Below are 15,104 nucleotides of genomic sequence, written 5' to 3' on the forward strand. Positions count from 1 at the left end.
GGAATACATATTTCATGACAGTAAAGCATTTCTGTATATACGCCATTTATGTAGATAAAAACAGTGATATTGTAATAAGTTTATTGTTGAATAAGTATTTTTTTCTCCTTTGTAAAAATCCAAGTTAAAAAAAACACTTAGATAACATGCAGAATTATACCAGGAGGTTTACCGCCCCCTGCTGGCTGAAAGCTATTTTGCACAGTCTCGTGATTTTCTAAAACTTGTGCAACAGAGAATTATTTAAAATATATATATTTTAAGGTAATGCACTACAGTAAATAAGGTAAACAAAGAAAAAAACCTCAAATTCCATTGTATTTAAGTACAAAACACGTGCTTAGTATTTTCTACATATGGCAGATTAATTGAGCAGAACATGGGGATAAAAGTAAACACTTTTTCAAGCGGGTACAGCGCAGATTTAAAATGACGATTTGCATCTACATGTTTTCTCTATGATTTATCCCACATGTCATAGCTTTGATTACGCACACCAAGGCGTTGTGTCAAAGTACATATTCATTCATATTCAAGTCATCTACAACACAAACATAATAACTACCCGACAACTCTAAGTGGCATAAAAGCACCTGCTCCAGCAGTACCTCCCATTAAACATGAGACAGATGTTTCATGTGTTTTATTTGGAGGCTATTGGATATTCAATGTTGTATGAAGCATCATGGCTGCTTCCAATGATATGATGCATGTTTCTTTCTTTCACTGCTAGATCCATCTTTAAATTGACAGTTGAAGCGCCTATCTAAGCAAATTATGAGACACTTTGTGCTTTTGCAAAGGCCTCCAACTATGCTGAACAAGCCCTTCTGAGCATGAACTAATTGATCCCCAGGAGCTGCTTGGCAACTCTACTTCTCATTCATACCAATTCGTATTGTACACACACTCACAACCAAACAGTGCAGCATTTTACAAAACAGTTGGAAACTTGTTACCATAATTATGTAAGCGAAAGGAAAAATGTCTGTAATATGAACAGAAATATAAACGTATTATGGTACTAAAGTAGATTAAGTGAATGTTGTTAGCAGCGCGGGGAAACTCAACCCTCTTTGTCCAGGACGGCTTTCACATCAGCGAACACCTGAAAGAGAGAACGTCGATGAGAGTTCATTCAAGAGAAGCCTAAAATGTTGCCCGTGTTCAGAACTCAAGATAAAAAGTAAGACACAGAGAAAAACACAAACTACTCTCGTGTCATTTGTAAAGGCTTACTTGCAATGACTGACACCTCCGCCGTGGCTCCACCCACGAAAAGTCCCTCTAGAAATACGTGGCAGGCGACGCCTTTTACTCACCTTGTCGACGGAGCGAGAGGCGTCTACGGTGCGCACCTTGCCGTGTTTCTCATACAGTTCAATGATTGGTCGGGTAGACTGCAGGTAGGTTTGGATTCTACAGGAAACACATGGCGGGTTTATTGGGGTCAGATGACAGAAGGGACTCAAAAGAGACAAATTAGGTCAAAAACACACACACGCAGGTAGCCAGGGCTCAGCTAAATGGGTCAGACAAATCTATACCAAACATACGCTGGATGTACTTTGTTACGGACAGAAATGAATAGGGGTGGGGGAAAAAAATCGATTCTCTCTAGAACGATTCGGTCTCGATTCAGAAAAGTTAATAATCGGAATTAAAAAAAAAAAAAAAAGTCTGTCTCGCGCGAGCAAAACAAAAGATATTTGCTCGCTCGCGGAGCGTGAACTTCCCCGCTACCCCGTCTTTGGATTGGCTGGAGTGATGCATTCACACAACTATAGAAGCCCATTTCCGCACTAATGTAAGGGGATAGAAAGTCGAAATTATGAGATAAAACGTTGTCAAAAAACAAACGCCCCCCTTCGGTAATCGTAGTGGACCGTAGATGACAACCAGCTACAACCATCATTTACCATCATTACCGGCACATTAAGAGCAATGCGTCCAGCTCGCAGACCGGTCCGTCAGTCTGAATCTGAATATCTTGCCAACTTTACCGAACTATGAAGGAGCCTGCGCATATCTTACCTCATTATTTTGATTTTCCAAAAAGTCGATTAGTATTGAAAGTTGGCGAGATATTCACAGATTTGGACTTTTTCCGTTATTTTACAAATACGGACCGGTCTGAGACTAAGACCAGCTTTTTCTTCATTTAAAAGAAAAATGAATCTGTTTAATATTTAATTATTATTATTTTTTTACATAGGCTACTTCCATATTGTGTTGAAATGCAAGCTGCGTTGGTTCTTGCATTGTTGATAGAAAATCATATTTGGGACAAAGATTTTTTTTTCTCTTATAAAAAATGAGAGAAAGTAATTCATCTGTTGATTTTCTTTAATTATCAAATAAAGTAGGAAGTGATTAGCAACCTCTGAGTAGCAAACTCATATTTGAGAAAATTTAGAAAATCGAGATGCATCGTTTTATCAGTTTAGAATCGATAATAGGTTTAGAATTGATAATCGGTTTAGAATGGAATCGTTGACCTCTGAATCGGAATCGAATCGTGAGGTGCCAAGAGCCACCCCTAGAAAGGAATCAAAAAGATCTCTGGGGATGTATTTGGTTTATGTTGAACAATCACACCTTTTCTCCAAGCTTTCTCTGTTGTCATCAGTGCGTCCACTGCTCTTCCCTCTTTCAAGACATCTGTCGATGCAAACCTGTGGACAAAAAGGAAAATAAATGTAGTGCTTTATGTAAGACGTCAATGAGGAGATCCCCGGAGTTTTCCGTATGCATCTGAAAAAAGCTCCCAGTGTTTGAAGCTTCAAGTTTCCATTACGCACCTCGTTACTGCAGTCAAAGAAAAGCACAAATTTGACATCTGCTTTGTCGACCATAACGGTGTTCCACCCCGTCAGGTTGTCCTCGTTTCTAGGGAAACCATCTATGAGGAAACGGAACTTTTTATCGTCTTTCTTCATGGTCTCTTCCATTGCCTTAGAAAACATAAAACAACAACAGCAGTGTATAAATACTTTACTCACAATAGGAATTATAGGAACTGACAAATACATCTTTATTTTTAAGTGTAAATCCTACTCATATACGTCACCACTTAAAACCTTTAATTATTAGGATAAAAAAATGCAGCTGAACTACTGATCAATCTTTATTGTTAATATCATTTTACCACATGCACAAATCTGTGCACCCTCATTCCATCAAAACCAAAGTCTGTCCAGGTACATAGTATAGTGAATATATAAGGAACTGTATATATTATTCTGTGTAGACCCTCAAGGGGCTACAACTTTCATTTAACCGTGTCATTGTGTCAATGCCAAACTAATGAGCCGTGTAACGTAAAAAACGTCTCACAACTATGCATTTTGTCTCACCAACAGTCCATAATCATTATAATCATCACAATATGAAACCACAATCACAAAATCCTCATATTCGTCAGAATAGGAGATGGTAAAGTCTTGTGTATCTTTTTCCTCTCAACCGCTCGCATGACAACAACTCTCAAGCCTCTCAAGGTGGCTTCTGGCTAAAGGGGCTAAAAATCAGAGTAGAGCAATACTACTGACAGAGCTAACAGCTTTTACCTGAGGGGAGGATATGTGATATACTTACACTATGACGTTAGTCGGTACACCAATATTAGCTCCAACTTGCACAGTGCTCGCTCACGTGCATTTACGTGGCGGCCTGTCTACGTCAACAACGCAACCAGAACATAACAAGACACACAGAGGTAGAGCGATCTTCTCTGTCTGGATAGACTTTACCACTCTGCATCTATACATGGGAAATGGTTGTTTGCTGTTAAAGTAATGCTCTTCATCCAGTATATTGCCCCTTAAATAATTGACTTCATGTATGAATGTAATGTATTGATTGTCACCATTGATCAACCAATAAATTGAGTGACTGGCAAGAAGAGGTTCTGCCCAGATATTGTCATGATTGATCTTTTTTTTTAAACTTTTTTTTTCCCCCATATCCTATAGCCTTCTATTTTACACTGTAGATTTCAATTGTAAAGTAAACATGGCATTTCTGGCACTATGTTATTTGTCTTCTTGTCCATTGTCTCACTCTTTGAGTTATGTTGTGCACCAACCTGTCTTTCTTGTGTCACGTATAAGTAAACAAAAGTCGCGTTGCTCTGGGTAACAAACGGGTCCTTGAATAAAAGTGTCTGCGACCGGCAGGCAGGTTGGTTGTGATTCGTGTCTTACTAAGTGAACAGCGTGTATTTGGTCCAAACCTTCCTGAGCAGGTTGATGGTGATCTCCACAGGGACGATCCTGCCCTCCTTGATGTAGTTGTCAATGAGCTGCCCAAACTCGGACCCCTCTCGGGCTCGCTCCGCCCGCAGCAAATCCCCAGCTGACAAATGGGTGTAGCTGTAATTCTGGAGGACATAAAGAGTTTGAGTTTAAAGTCCACGTTGACACGAATCAAACACGTTGACGTATGACTCATCCCTTGTATTTGTATGGGTTGATCTTGTAAAAAGTGTCTATTTCCATACCGACCATTGCAGAACCCTCGTCATATGTTATGTTAATAAGAAGGTTACAACATAGAGCAGCTGTCAGAGTACGAGATGTTTTCTACTCCTTCATTGAGGCTTTTGGCTCGTCATAATTTAATAGTGGACTGAACTGTATTTTCACTGCTTTGACTCACGCGTCAGAAATAACAATACGGTTTAATGGAGAATATTCAAGCATTACTTTGTAGCTCCTGTGTATATGTAAATAAATACCAAAACATAAAAGCTTTTTCGGCTAACTAGCCAGCCGGCTAACACACAGGTTCATTTTAGAGGACAACCGGAAGTCAATCAAATCTAGACACAACCTTATAATAAATGCGTAAATAAAGCCACAACCACCCTGAACTTCGCCTAGTGCCATTCCCCCCACGACGTGCTGCCTCCCCGCCATCCGAGCCGGCGTTCATTGTCGTATCTCTCGCCTTCTCTAAAGTTACCTCCACGATTTTGGAGCATTGGGTCCCTTTGCCGGCTCCAGGCCCGCCGAGGACGAACACAACCTGGGGCTTCATCGTCAGCGACAGCCGGTACAACAAGCTCTGCGCCCCGCGAGACACGTTACCGAGCAGAGAGCCGAGCATAAACCAGCGCCAGCGGCCGCAGACGTGGAGCTGCCGCGGTGGGGACGAGCAACAAAGCGGCGAGCTGACCGGTGGATGCGTGTCAGCTTTTGGGGGAGAAGTAGGAAGTCGGTGCGCCGAACGACACAACTTCCGCTGTTGACCTCGCGAGCCAATGGGGGTTTCGCATGGGAGTGACACAGGGGTTATGGCCCCGCCCACTTTCTTTTTTTTTCTTCTTTTTTTTTTAATGCAGAGGTCGGGTGACGCCCCTCCCTCTGCCTCTCTAGCATCAGCACCTCTAAATAGAAGAAGACGGCTTGGAGGAGAGAGAGGGGGAAAAAAAGGATGCTCTCCGGTCCGCGATGCTCACCCGGGTCGAGGAGACGCGACGATGAGGCGACAAAGCGAGAGACGCCGGAGCGGCTGGGTATAGTCACTGTTTCTGCACGTTTATGCTGCCTCACTGCCCCCATTCATGATGCACCATTCATGCATCCCCAAGAATGGGAGCACATTTAGAGGAAAACATAAAAATACCCATTTTATAGTCGTCTTTTCTCCGCCTTTATAAGACTAATTCTCGCTTTATGTGCCCACGAAGCTTTTTTTATTATTATTCATATCGGTCAAGGTGATGAAGAGCCCTATTTTTGTCTTTTGAGGGCGCCGCGCGGTTGTAGGACTGATACGGGAAAGCCGAGCAAACAAAAGGCATCAACCCCCCAGTCCCCCCAACCCCCCCCCCCCCCCCCCCCCCCTCCTCTGACGCACCTGGGCTGCCCTGTCGCCGCTTGACATGACAGCGCAGAGCCGGGAGCAGAGCAGCAGGATCAAGGGGCACCGACGTGCGGCCGCCCGCGTGGACTCGACGGGGAGCGGAGGAGCATCCGGACGCGCGGCGGGGAAGCAGCAGCCGCCCAGGGGAGGCCAGGTCGCAGTTTCTGGGGACGAGCGCCAAGGGCAGTGCGGCAGTCAGCAGGCAGACCGGGGGGAGGAGGCTGCGGAGATCTGTGATACTTCCCCCCCCTCCCCACCTCCCACCCCCCGGGCCCCACGGCGCTCTCACCTCCGTATCATCCTGAAAATATGACAGTGGCCGCTTTCACGTTTGACCAATGGTGACTCTGACACTCCCTGTCATTTATTGTACTTGTTTTCTCCTTCAGTGGTGATGGGCAATTCAATGATTTAGATCCGCTCTTCAAGCGAGGGTGGACCCCGGAGGGGACTGATGTGCATACTGGCCAGGCGTCATTTGCTCCCTCCTTCTCTGGTTTTGCTCATTTTGCTAGTCGCCTGCACTATGGGCTGTATTCAGAGCATTGCATGCAAGCCCCGTATCAGACGGGAGAACATTGTGGTGTATGAGGTATCGGCCTCTATCGACCAGTGTCCCACCATCATCGAGGAGAACTCCCCGATTGTGCTCCGTTACAAGACGCCTTACTTCCGGGCCTCGGCAGGGGTTGTGATGCCACCGGTGCCCCGCAATGAAACCTGGGTTGTGGGCTGGATCCAGGCTTGTACCCAGATGGAGTTCTACAACACCTATGGTGATATTGGCATGTAAGTGTTGCACATCCTGGCGGAAAAACGTTTTTGCCAATGACACCTACAACACGCTGTCCTCTTGCGTCCACTGTCGCAGGTCCAGCTGGGAGTTACCAGAGTTGCGAGAGTGTCGGGTCAAGGCCATCAGCGACTCGGACGGCGTCAGCTACCCCTGGTACGGCAACACCACAGAGACGGTCACCCTGACCGGACCCACGTCCAAACCATCGCGTCTGACGGTCAGCATGAACGACAACTTCTACCCCAGCGTGACATGGGCCGTGCCCATCAGCAACAGCAACACGCCCATGCTGACCCACATCACCAGGGACCAGAGCTTCATCACCTGGCTGGTGGCAATGAACTCTATCTCCAAGGTAGGGCAGAAATACGGAGAGCAGTTTAACATCGACGATTCATACATGTGTGTCACGACCTTTCCAGAGTTTATCTCGTGCGGTTTAAACGAAGAGCGCCGGCTCCTCAGCATTTGCGCTTGCATTACACACACAGACTGACTGTGATGTAATCATCTCCCCCTGCACTCTCCCTTTCTAGTGTAAAGTTACAAAGTACCTCATCATTGGCCGCAGCTGTGCTGAATAAAGCCCAGTAGGAGTCAGTCTAGCTTAAAGTGTGTTTTTTTAGAACACCTACAGTATTCATGTGTTGTCTTTGTGGAAGAGTTGAATTATTTTTGTATTATTTGAATTATTGTTTGTTTCATTGTTTGTCAATACGTTAAGAGCAGATGAAGATAATGGAGAAAACTGCTTTTCCTTTTTTTAAATTTAAGATAAGTTTGTATTTAACAAAACGCCATTCATTAGGATGGTCATTAACTCCATATATGAGCAGTATGATTGTGCACTATGATGCACAATCAAGTCAAGCTTTGATAAAACATGCATTCAACATGTGTACATATCTAGCATGCACAAATTACATTATTGACAATTCAATCCCCTCCTTAGGAGCGCATTGTGTTGCAGACGGTGCGATGGCGGATGCGGGTGGACATCGCCGTGGACCCTGACATGCCTCTGGGCTCTCGAGCCTCGCTGGTGGGTCGTCATTACCAGGAGCAGCCGCACATCCTCAACTACCAGGAGCCCATCCCTCCAAACGCGCTGGGGAGGCCGAATGCCAACGACGCCCAAGTGCTAATGTGGAGGCCACGGAGAGGAGCGCCACTAGTGGTCATACCGCCAAAATAAGAGGGGTGAAATGGTTGCAAAGACAGAATAATGATTATTTCCTCCGGGATAAAAGGGGGCAGGTCATGAAACCCATCTGAGAAGATGGAGGAGACGGTTTCATTGCGCTGAAGAAGCCAGTTGCTCCTTATCCCCGAAAGATTTAAGCTAAGCATTATAACGAGCCAGAGTGGATCTTACATGAGCTGGGTGCCAGGATGGGAGTCAACCACTAACTCATTTCAAGGGCCTGGATTGCACTACAGCTTTTTTGGCCCCCAAGAAGATTTTGAATGCATTCAAGAGTCCCGCCTGCTTTTTAGTGAAGAAGGAGCGCTGTTTTTCGAAGTACCACGGAGGTATTAGACCACAACGAGAACTGCACCCTGCATCTTTATGTAGATCTTATTGCATGAGACAGTGAGAGTGGCAAGAAAAAAAAGTCCTTGAGAAGTTTAAGAATAGCATTTGTTTTGTATAAAATGATACCTAAAGACATTTTGATTGAAAGGTCAGCCAAAAACCCCCTGTGGGCTGGTCACACCTGTAAAACCTGTCAGTGCCAACAACGGCCTTCAGCACTCAGCACCGAGGTAAAGGATGTATTCAGAGGATTTAAAGGAGACAAAGTATTATATTAATCTTTTTAAGTTAAGATTAACTCATGCATTATTCAGATTGTATTAAGAGCACCAAGCTTGCATAAACGTCTGAAAGAAAAACAAGATTGCTGTAGTTTTCCCTGGAGCTTTTCTCATACACCGAATTTATGCACCAACTCCACAGCTTCTGTCCTGCTGCAGAGATTTCATTCAGATGGGGGACAAGCTATCAGAGTTTGGAGTTGGACCTTTAACCACATTGGATAAATAATGTCAGCTAAGCTTTCAATAAGTGCAGTGTACATGACTTGGATTGGTGCCACACAACAGATTTACAACAAGTGTGTAACTGATGTGGCACTAATCAGGCCACATTGCACTACCAAGCTACACACATCTTCCTTCAATCAGGGAATCTAAATGTACACTTAATAGTTCCCTTGCTGTTGAATTAAACCATAAATAATTTTGGAAAATATTAATTTTAATTTGTGGTATTATTTGACATTGGTACGTGGTCATTTCTCAGTTTCTCCTCATATCATTTAATGAATATTACATGCAGTAGTTCTGCATGATAATCCTCGATGGAGGTTTCCTGTGTCGTGGCATGTCCAGTGGCTCATCCTGGGCTCAGTCCAGGTTCCTGCCTGCCACTCCTCACAGGAGTCACATGACTCATCCTCCATCTGTGCTTCTCTCCAGGTTCACTCCTCACCTTCCCGATCTAACTGCTCCGTTTCTGTGGTACGTCCACCTCACCGCACTCGCCATCTCCACCTAAGTACACTAATTTGCTCTATAATTCACAACTATGCAAGGATCTGTGACTGTAAACCAAACCAGAAGGAGAAACATGTGTATTTTATCTGCCTCAATCATTTTCTTATTTGTCAGGGTCAATGTGGGAAAAATAAATGGCTTTTGTAAATGTAAAAATACTCAGAGATTAAAATAGGTTATATTGAACAAGTGTGTCTACATGTGTCGCCGCGCCGCAGCTCATTCAGACATCTGTTGCTATAGAGACTGGTTTGGTTATCCAGAATGAGCTGCAACTGGAGCCGAGAGAAAAGCTTTTGAAAATATTCATGGGTGTGCCTACCTCGGTGTGTCGCATGCACACTCCACTTTGAAGTAAGAAAAAAAAAGATCACGGCAGAACTGGTCGCTTCAGCATTAAAATGTGCCTTAGTTTATTCATTTGTTCCCACGTAAAACACCTTTTTTGCATTTAAATAAACAGCTGGGTTGAATGATTGCTTCTGATATAAATGCTCAAGAGACAGTAAGCAGTGAGGTCAAATCAGTCACATCCCATATCATCCCATCGCGTATTAAAAAAAAGACATTCAGCATCTCTGACCAAAGGTAACCCCTCCTCATTTCACCACGAGATGGAAGCTGTGTGGAGGAGTTACCTCTCTTTGGAGCACTGCGAGCACCATCAACGGGCTGCCCCTTTTCTTAAGCAAATACCCTTCGTTCCTCAGTTCCCATCACACACACAATTACACATCCATGATATATTACTGTAAATGAATGGCTTCCAATTATCCACAAGCCCATGGTTTCATCATAATCTCCCAAATTGTCCTTAAAGAAACCAGTTTTACTGCAACAAAGTCTATTTAAAAAGAACATCCTTTAAAAAAAACCCAAAAAAAACCCAAGTATATATTTTTGCCCCCCCATATTCCCTTCATAGCAGCATTTTCCCAGGAGCGATTAGCTCTCTTCCCCTGCGATTGTTGTGACTCTTGACACTTTTGCCATATTGTTCATTTCTGCGTGGCACAGTCACTGAGTCCTGCTCGGTTTTCTGTCGTGTTTGTGTCGTCCCTCCTGTCCGGGTGAGACTTAACAGAGGTCTCTGTTTATACTTTGATGGTGCTGCCATTAGCAGGTTTGCGCTCGTGGCTGTAGAGAAATGTGGCGGCAATAACCAGCACTGCCCCGAGGAAAAATGCACTGAGAAAGGAGGGGAACAAAATAGAGAATACAATGAGGCATTAGAAGGTGAACTCAGCAAAAACAAGCACTGTACTCACCTCATGTCATGTAAATGAGGCAAACAAGGGTTGTTTTTGCCATACCTTAGTTTGGTTTAAGGCTAATGGGTTAAGCACCTATCTGCGTTATCAACGTATAGAAGGCATCTGTGAACTACAAAATTACACATTTCTGCGTATTGGCGCATGTTAGAGAATAATAGAAGTAGGTGAGTTACAAGACGGAGCGTCTGTAGAGCGGTTCATGGCAATCAGTTCAACAGTTGTTGAAATAATGCCTTCTGAACGGAGGTGTTTACCATCCATAAATCCATCCACAACCCCATTCAGCGAACGCAGTTTCCAGACTAAACAGGAGTGATTATTTGCAAAGCAAAATTAAGCCTTCTTAGTGATGTTCATCAGCGTGTATTTGTTTACCGTGTAGGATTGAAGTCCTCCAACAGGAAATATGAAATGAGTGTGGACACGATGATGGACAGGGAGGTGGCGAATCCTTTGAGGATGTTGTCTGCATATTTAATAACCACTGCTATGACCAACCCGCCCAGAGCCTGAAGACAGACGGTTAGAAAGTATTCAGACACATACAAGACCCAGTGATTGCGTCCCCCAAAATGCATTTAAATAACAATTTGACGATTGTGAGATTGGAGAGAAACGTAATGATCAAACCTGCAAGGCAACGACTGTGCAGGTGATGGAGTTGTAGCCCTGAAACATGCCCAACTCGCTCACCTTCTGGCCGTCATACACCAACATTCCTACTAAGCCAAACACAAGGCCAAATAAACCTTGAGGAGACAAGCAGAGACAGAGAGGTCAGATTTGGGTTGAAGCTACAAGAAATAGGTTGGGGTTTTGTTTAAGTGATCTTGGACAACATGTCATGAAACTGTCATGATTCTGTACACTTGTGCTCATGTAGCCTCCTACCTGTTGTCAGACGACCTTGACACAAACCTCTGATTTGCAAACCATGACACCATTATTGACTCAACACACACCGTCTCATTTAACAAAGCGAACAGAGGTCATAGATACTCACCCAGCTGTATGTTACGCACCCACACACTCTGTTTGGTCTCCTTGAGGATTTTCTCAAAGTAAACTCCGGCGAAGCCGCTGGACACACAGGCCATCAGCACAGCCATCAGTCCCACAAACTGGGAGCCTGCGGATAGGACCTTCTGCTCAGTGTCCCCTTCAGTCTCTGTCGGCCACTGTGGAGGTTACAACACCGAGCGTCACGCGCAGACAAATCAAATCTGTCAATTAGAGAAATGTCCCTTGTTTACGGGTCAACGTAGTCATATTCCACATTCACGCAGCAGATAACGTTGTGCATATTTGAGGTTTCTCTTGGACGTCGCAGGCTCAGTGTCTGCCGGTACCTGCACTAGGGTGACTCCTGCCATCAGGAAGAGCAGAGAGAGCCACTGGTACAAGCCCAACCTCTTCCCCAGCATAGAGACAGAAAACAGGGCGGTTGTGAAGATCTTCAGCTGGTACGTGACCTGTGTGCAGCACAACACAAACACACCACTAAGCAACGTGGAGGGATTTGTGAATGTGACAGGAGAACATGATTTACATAATCCTGAGCAATAACCCTGACGGTCTCCAGTGTATAAAACTCTGACTTCTCCGCTGCCCTTTGCTGATTATTCACTTGACTGTCCTTTGAGTCCGGATGCTGCCGCTATAATCAAACTTGGAGAAGGAAAGAAAATTACAAAAAAAAGCTGTTGTGTGTGACATGTGTGCGTACTAGACATGTCGGTCTGTATGTCAGGCAGACGCTTGTTGGCTCTCTGTAGAGATGGTTTTAAGTTTTAAGTTTGTCGATAGAGAACGTTAACAAAGAAAAGAAAAGAAAAAAGCGTGGACATTCTAAATTCTAGTTTTAAGACCATAATGAGAAGAAGACGAAAGCAATGGTAATGACTTCAAAAAAAAACTTATTGCTTATGTAAGTGTAGCAGGACGACTGCTCTTGGCCCATTCGCGGTCTTGTCCCTTTAATGATCTGCCCTATAAGAAGGGATCGGTAGATCTGCGCTCTCTCTGGCGGCGGGTGCGAACTTTCTGCTTCCGGGTTGCCTGGCTGCAGGTGTTTGCAGACGCTCCGCACTCTTTGGTGTGGCGCAAAATTGTGTTCCATAGGGCAGGTATGTAACCATTAATTGCACGCCAATGTGCCCATCCGTGCACCATTAATACTGTGAGTTTATGTGCAGGCGCTGGCGTGTCGGGTAGTTTCCCTTTCCCTACTGGTTTTTCCACCTACTGGTTTCCCTACGCGTGCGTGTTTGTGTTCACTCCACAGCTGCAGATGTGTCCGCCTCAGACACGCCCAAAGGTAACCAGTTGTTTTAGATCCACGACACCAAAAGGTTTCCTTCATGCTGATCAACGTCAACGAAATGAATAAATTATGCTAAGGGTCAACAGATTGCTGTGTGTCTCCGTGGCGCACTGCTAAGAGCACCCACCTGAATGACATTTTAATGTTTTGATCCACCGGGTTCGAATCCAGGTTGTGCCGATCTTTCTTTTAATATATTTTTTTATGTAAATGTTTTCATACGTGGCCGTGATGTGGTGCTCACTTATACAATCGTAAACGCTGCAATGGATTTGTGATGCGTTTTGAAGATTTTCAGCAATATGTTTGTGGATGTGTGACTAATCAGGGAACTGCGGCGGACACATCTGCAGCTGTGGAGTGAACACAAACACGCACGCGTAGGGAAACCAGTAGGTGGAAAAAACCAGTAGGGGTGTAACACCGGAGCGATGTCACGCTGAGGGCTCTGCATCCCCGAACCGTACTGCTTTTGGACTGCTGCTGCTTCTTACGGGGAAAGAACAAACCTGCTTTTTATAGGATTAAAACTAACTCTTTATGGGGATAAAATAACCCTTTTTAAGGACGTTGCTGATTTATGTGGATTGATGTCAAGGGAGACTTTCCTGGATTATTTTTGTTATTATTGTGATCACTGAATTGATTAGTTTTCTTGCGTTTACTCTCATTTGATATTCTTTTTGGATGTGTCTTTTGAACCTGTAAATTCTTGTTTTTGAATATATTTTTGGTCCCATTTGACGGTTTCCCTCTTTGTGATTCCAGGTGCTGAGGGCCTCACTGGTGAACCCTTTTTGGTGAAGGTGTCCCCTCATGTGTAGTGCCTTATTCACTCCCTTTTTGCTTTACCCTTGTGTGTGTTTGAGTGTTAAAGCTTGGATTGTGTTGCTCCCATTTTAAGTTTATACCTTCACCCCTCACTCACCTTGAGCACGAAGGCCCCAGCCCTGGAAACACTAACCTTTTTGACAGATTTTAATTGTTTTTATTGCGGTTGAAATAAACTTTGTATTTCTTTTGGAAACGCGCCTCCCGCCTGCTCAGTATAGCAAACTTGTCTTGTCATTTTGCTTAAATTTAGTAATTTACTTTATTCATAGATTTTTCTTTTTCCCTGGGTTACCTTTTTTCCCTTATTTAAAATACAATCTGGTGGTCTGCTTGCCACAGAAGGAAACAACCATTTTGAGATACTAAGTGCCCGGGACTCAAAAGATAATGACAGTATTCCAAAATGAGCCTCCCCTAACATTAGTATGGTAAACTAAGTGTGGTTTGAACCCAAACAGGATAAAAAGTGAAACACATCCAAGATAAAAGATAAGTTTGCAAGGGGGAGAGGAATGTGGTTGGTAACCAGAACCACAGGTTTCTCAAACCGTAAGAAAAGAGGCAGCAGGTTTTGCTGGAACCTATTAGCTAATCTAACCAACCGTGGTGCCGGAGTGCGCACGAGAAATCTGCAGCACATTCCTGCTGGCTGACTGTATCGTCACGTTCCTGTTGCAACAACGTCACGCTCTGCATCTGCCAAACTCCTTGTCCCTTCCTCGCTGAGGAAGGGACAGAGTGGTAAACTGGGTGTATGTTCCAGCCAAAAGTCTGCCATCTACACCATCGCCATCAGATGTGCCAGGCGGCACACCTGGACCTCCTAATCAGGGGGGGTACAAAAGAAGGTGGAAGGAGGCGCGAGAGGAGACAAGTTGGGAGAGGACCCCGGTAAGAAGGATGGCGGCCCGACGTGTGTAAACTTGAGTTGGTTTTGATTAACGTGATGATGATGATGACCGTAGTTAGTTTCTTTATTTTATGTGATCAAAATGCTCCGACGCCCTCCGCCTCTTGACTGCTGCACTGCCAGTGATTCCAAATCCTCTGGACACCAGGACCGCAGAGAACATCTTCAGACTCTACCTCGACTAAAAAGACTAACATTGTATCACTTAATTGCACTTATAATGGCTCTTATCTGCAGCGAGCTGTAAATAGTCTTATTTAATGAAATTGCGCTTTCTTTTGGGTTTGTGTCCTTTTGGTTGAAATGCACTTATTGTAAGTCGCCTTGGATAAAAGCGTCAGCTAAATGACGTAATGTAATCTCATGATATGAAGTCATGCAACATGAGCATGGTAAACTAAAGGAGGTTCCACTGTGGGGTTTTGGGACACGACTGAAGTGACCGCAAGGAATTCATCAGCCTGTGCTAACAAACCCCACAAGCCTGCAGTGTCTGTTTCACTAGATAGCGCTGGTCACCAACAGTCAGTATTCATTGTT

At 44.4% G+C, this 15,104-nt stretch overlaps 3 protein-coding genes and 1 long non-coding RNA gene across 6 annotated transcripts in view; 2 read left to right on the forward strand and 2 right to left on the reverse strand.

Moving 5' to 3' along the window:
• Positions 1-64: 64 nt before the first annotated feature.
• On the reverse strand, positions 65-5,257 carry cmpk (cytidylate kinase). Its single transcript, XM_040170884.2, has 6 exons — positions 4,966-5,257; positions 4,235-4,381; positions 2,802-2,954; positions 2,599-2,675; positions 1,323-1,419; positions 65-1,108 (listed from the first exon to the last, which is right to left on the reverse strand). Exons 1-6 carry the CDS (start codon positions 5,107-5,109, stop codon positions 1,067-1,069), a joined length of 660 nt encoding a protein of 219 aa, XP_040026818.1. The 5' UTR covers positions 5,110-5,257; the 3' UTR covers positions 65-1,066.
• An 89-nt stretch (positions 5,258-5,346) lies between these two features.
• fam78ba (family with sequence similarity 78 member Ba) lies at positions 5,347-9,409 on the forward strand. Its single transcript, XM_040170882.2, has 3 exons — positions 5,347-6,657; positions 6,740-7,019; positions 7,617-9,409. Exons 1-3 carry the CDS (start codon positions 6,323-6,325, stop codon positions 7,857-7,859), a joined length of 858 nt encoding a protein of 285 aa, XP_040026816.1. The 5' UTR covers positions 5,347-6,322; the 3' UTR covers positions 7,860-9,409.
• A 199-nt stretch (positions 9,410-9,608) lies between these two features.
• The window catches only part of slc35a3b (solute carrier family 35 member A3b), a 9,455-nt gene continuing 3,959 nt past the window's right edge, over positions 9,609-15,104 (reverse strand). For all 3 annotated transcript variants that reach the window (XM_040170880.2, XM_040170879.2, XM_078099124.1), the window contains exons 4-8: positions 11,847-11,969; positions 11,501-11,675; positions 11,128-11,246; positions 10,873-11,006; positions 9,609-10,411 (exon numbers count right to left, since the gene is read on the reverse strand). In XM_040170880.2, the coding sequence (XP_040026814.1) occupies positions 10,318-10,411; positions 10,873-11,006; positions 11,128-11,246; positions 11,501-11,675; positions 11,847-11,969 (645 nt within the window). In that variant the 3' untranslated portion in view covers positions 9,609-10,317. The remainder of the gene's footprint in view (positions 10,412-10,872; positions 11,007-11,127; positions 11,247-11,500; positions 11,676-11,846; positions 11,970-15,104) is intronic.
• LOC120815860 (uncharacterized) lies at positions 12,524-13,847 on the forward strand. The gene is made up of 2 exons (XR_005711778.2): positions 12,524-12,623; positions 13,589-13,847. It is a non-coding gene; the product is annotated as an uncharacterized LOC120815860 (long non-coding RNA).

The sequence above is a fragment of the Gasterosteus aculeatus genome, chromosome 3 (genome assembly GCF_964276395.1).
Source record: "Gasterosteus aculeatus chromosome 3, fGasAcu3.hap1.1, whole genome shotgun sequence".
In the NCBI taxonomy this organism is placed as follows: domain Eukaryota; kingdom Metazoa; phylum Chordata; class Actinopteri; order Perciformes; family Gasterosteidae; genus Gasterosteus; species Gasterosteus aculeatus.

Excerpts from the sequence above, each read along its gene's own strand:
- cmpk (XM_040170884.2), bottom strand. The coding sequence starts at position 5,109 with ATGCTCGGCTCTCTGCTCGGTAACGTGTCTCGCGGGGCGCAGAGCTTG. Across the intron at positions 2,955-4,234 it reads CCATCAACCTGCTCAGGAAG|GCAATGGAAGAGACCATGAA; the intron begins GTTTGGACCAAA and ends ATGTTTTCTAAG. Across the intron at positions 1,420-2,598 it reads AGAGAAAGCTTGGAGAAAAG|AATCCAAACCTACCTGCAGT; the intron begins GTGTGATTGTTC and ends TGTTTCCTGTAG.
- fam78ba (XM_040170882.2), top strand. The coding sequence starts at position 6,323 with ATGTGCATACTGGCCAGGCGTCATTTGCTCCCTCCTTCTCTGGTTTTG. Across the intron at positions 6,658-6,739 it reads ACCTATGGTGATATTGGCAT|GTCCAGCTGGGAGTTACCAG; the intron begins GTAAGTGTTGCA and ends CCACTGTCGCAG. Across the intron at positions 7,020-7,616 it reads CAATGAACTCTATCTCCAAG|GAGCGCATTGTGTTGCAGAC; the intron begins GTAGGGCAGAAA and ends TCCCCTCCTTAG.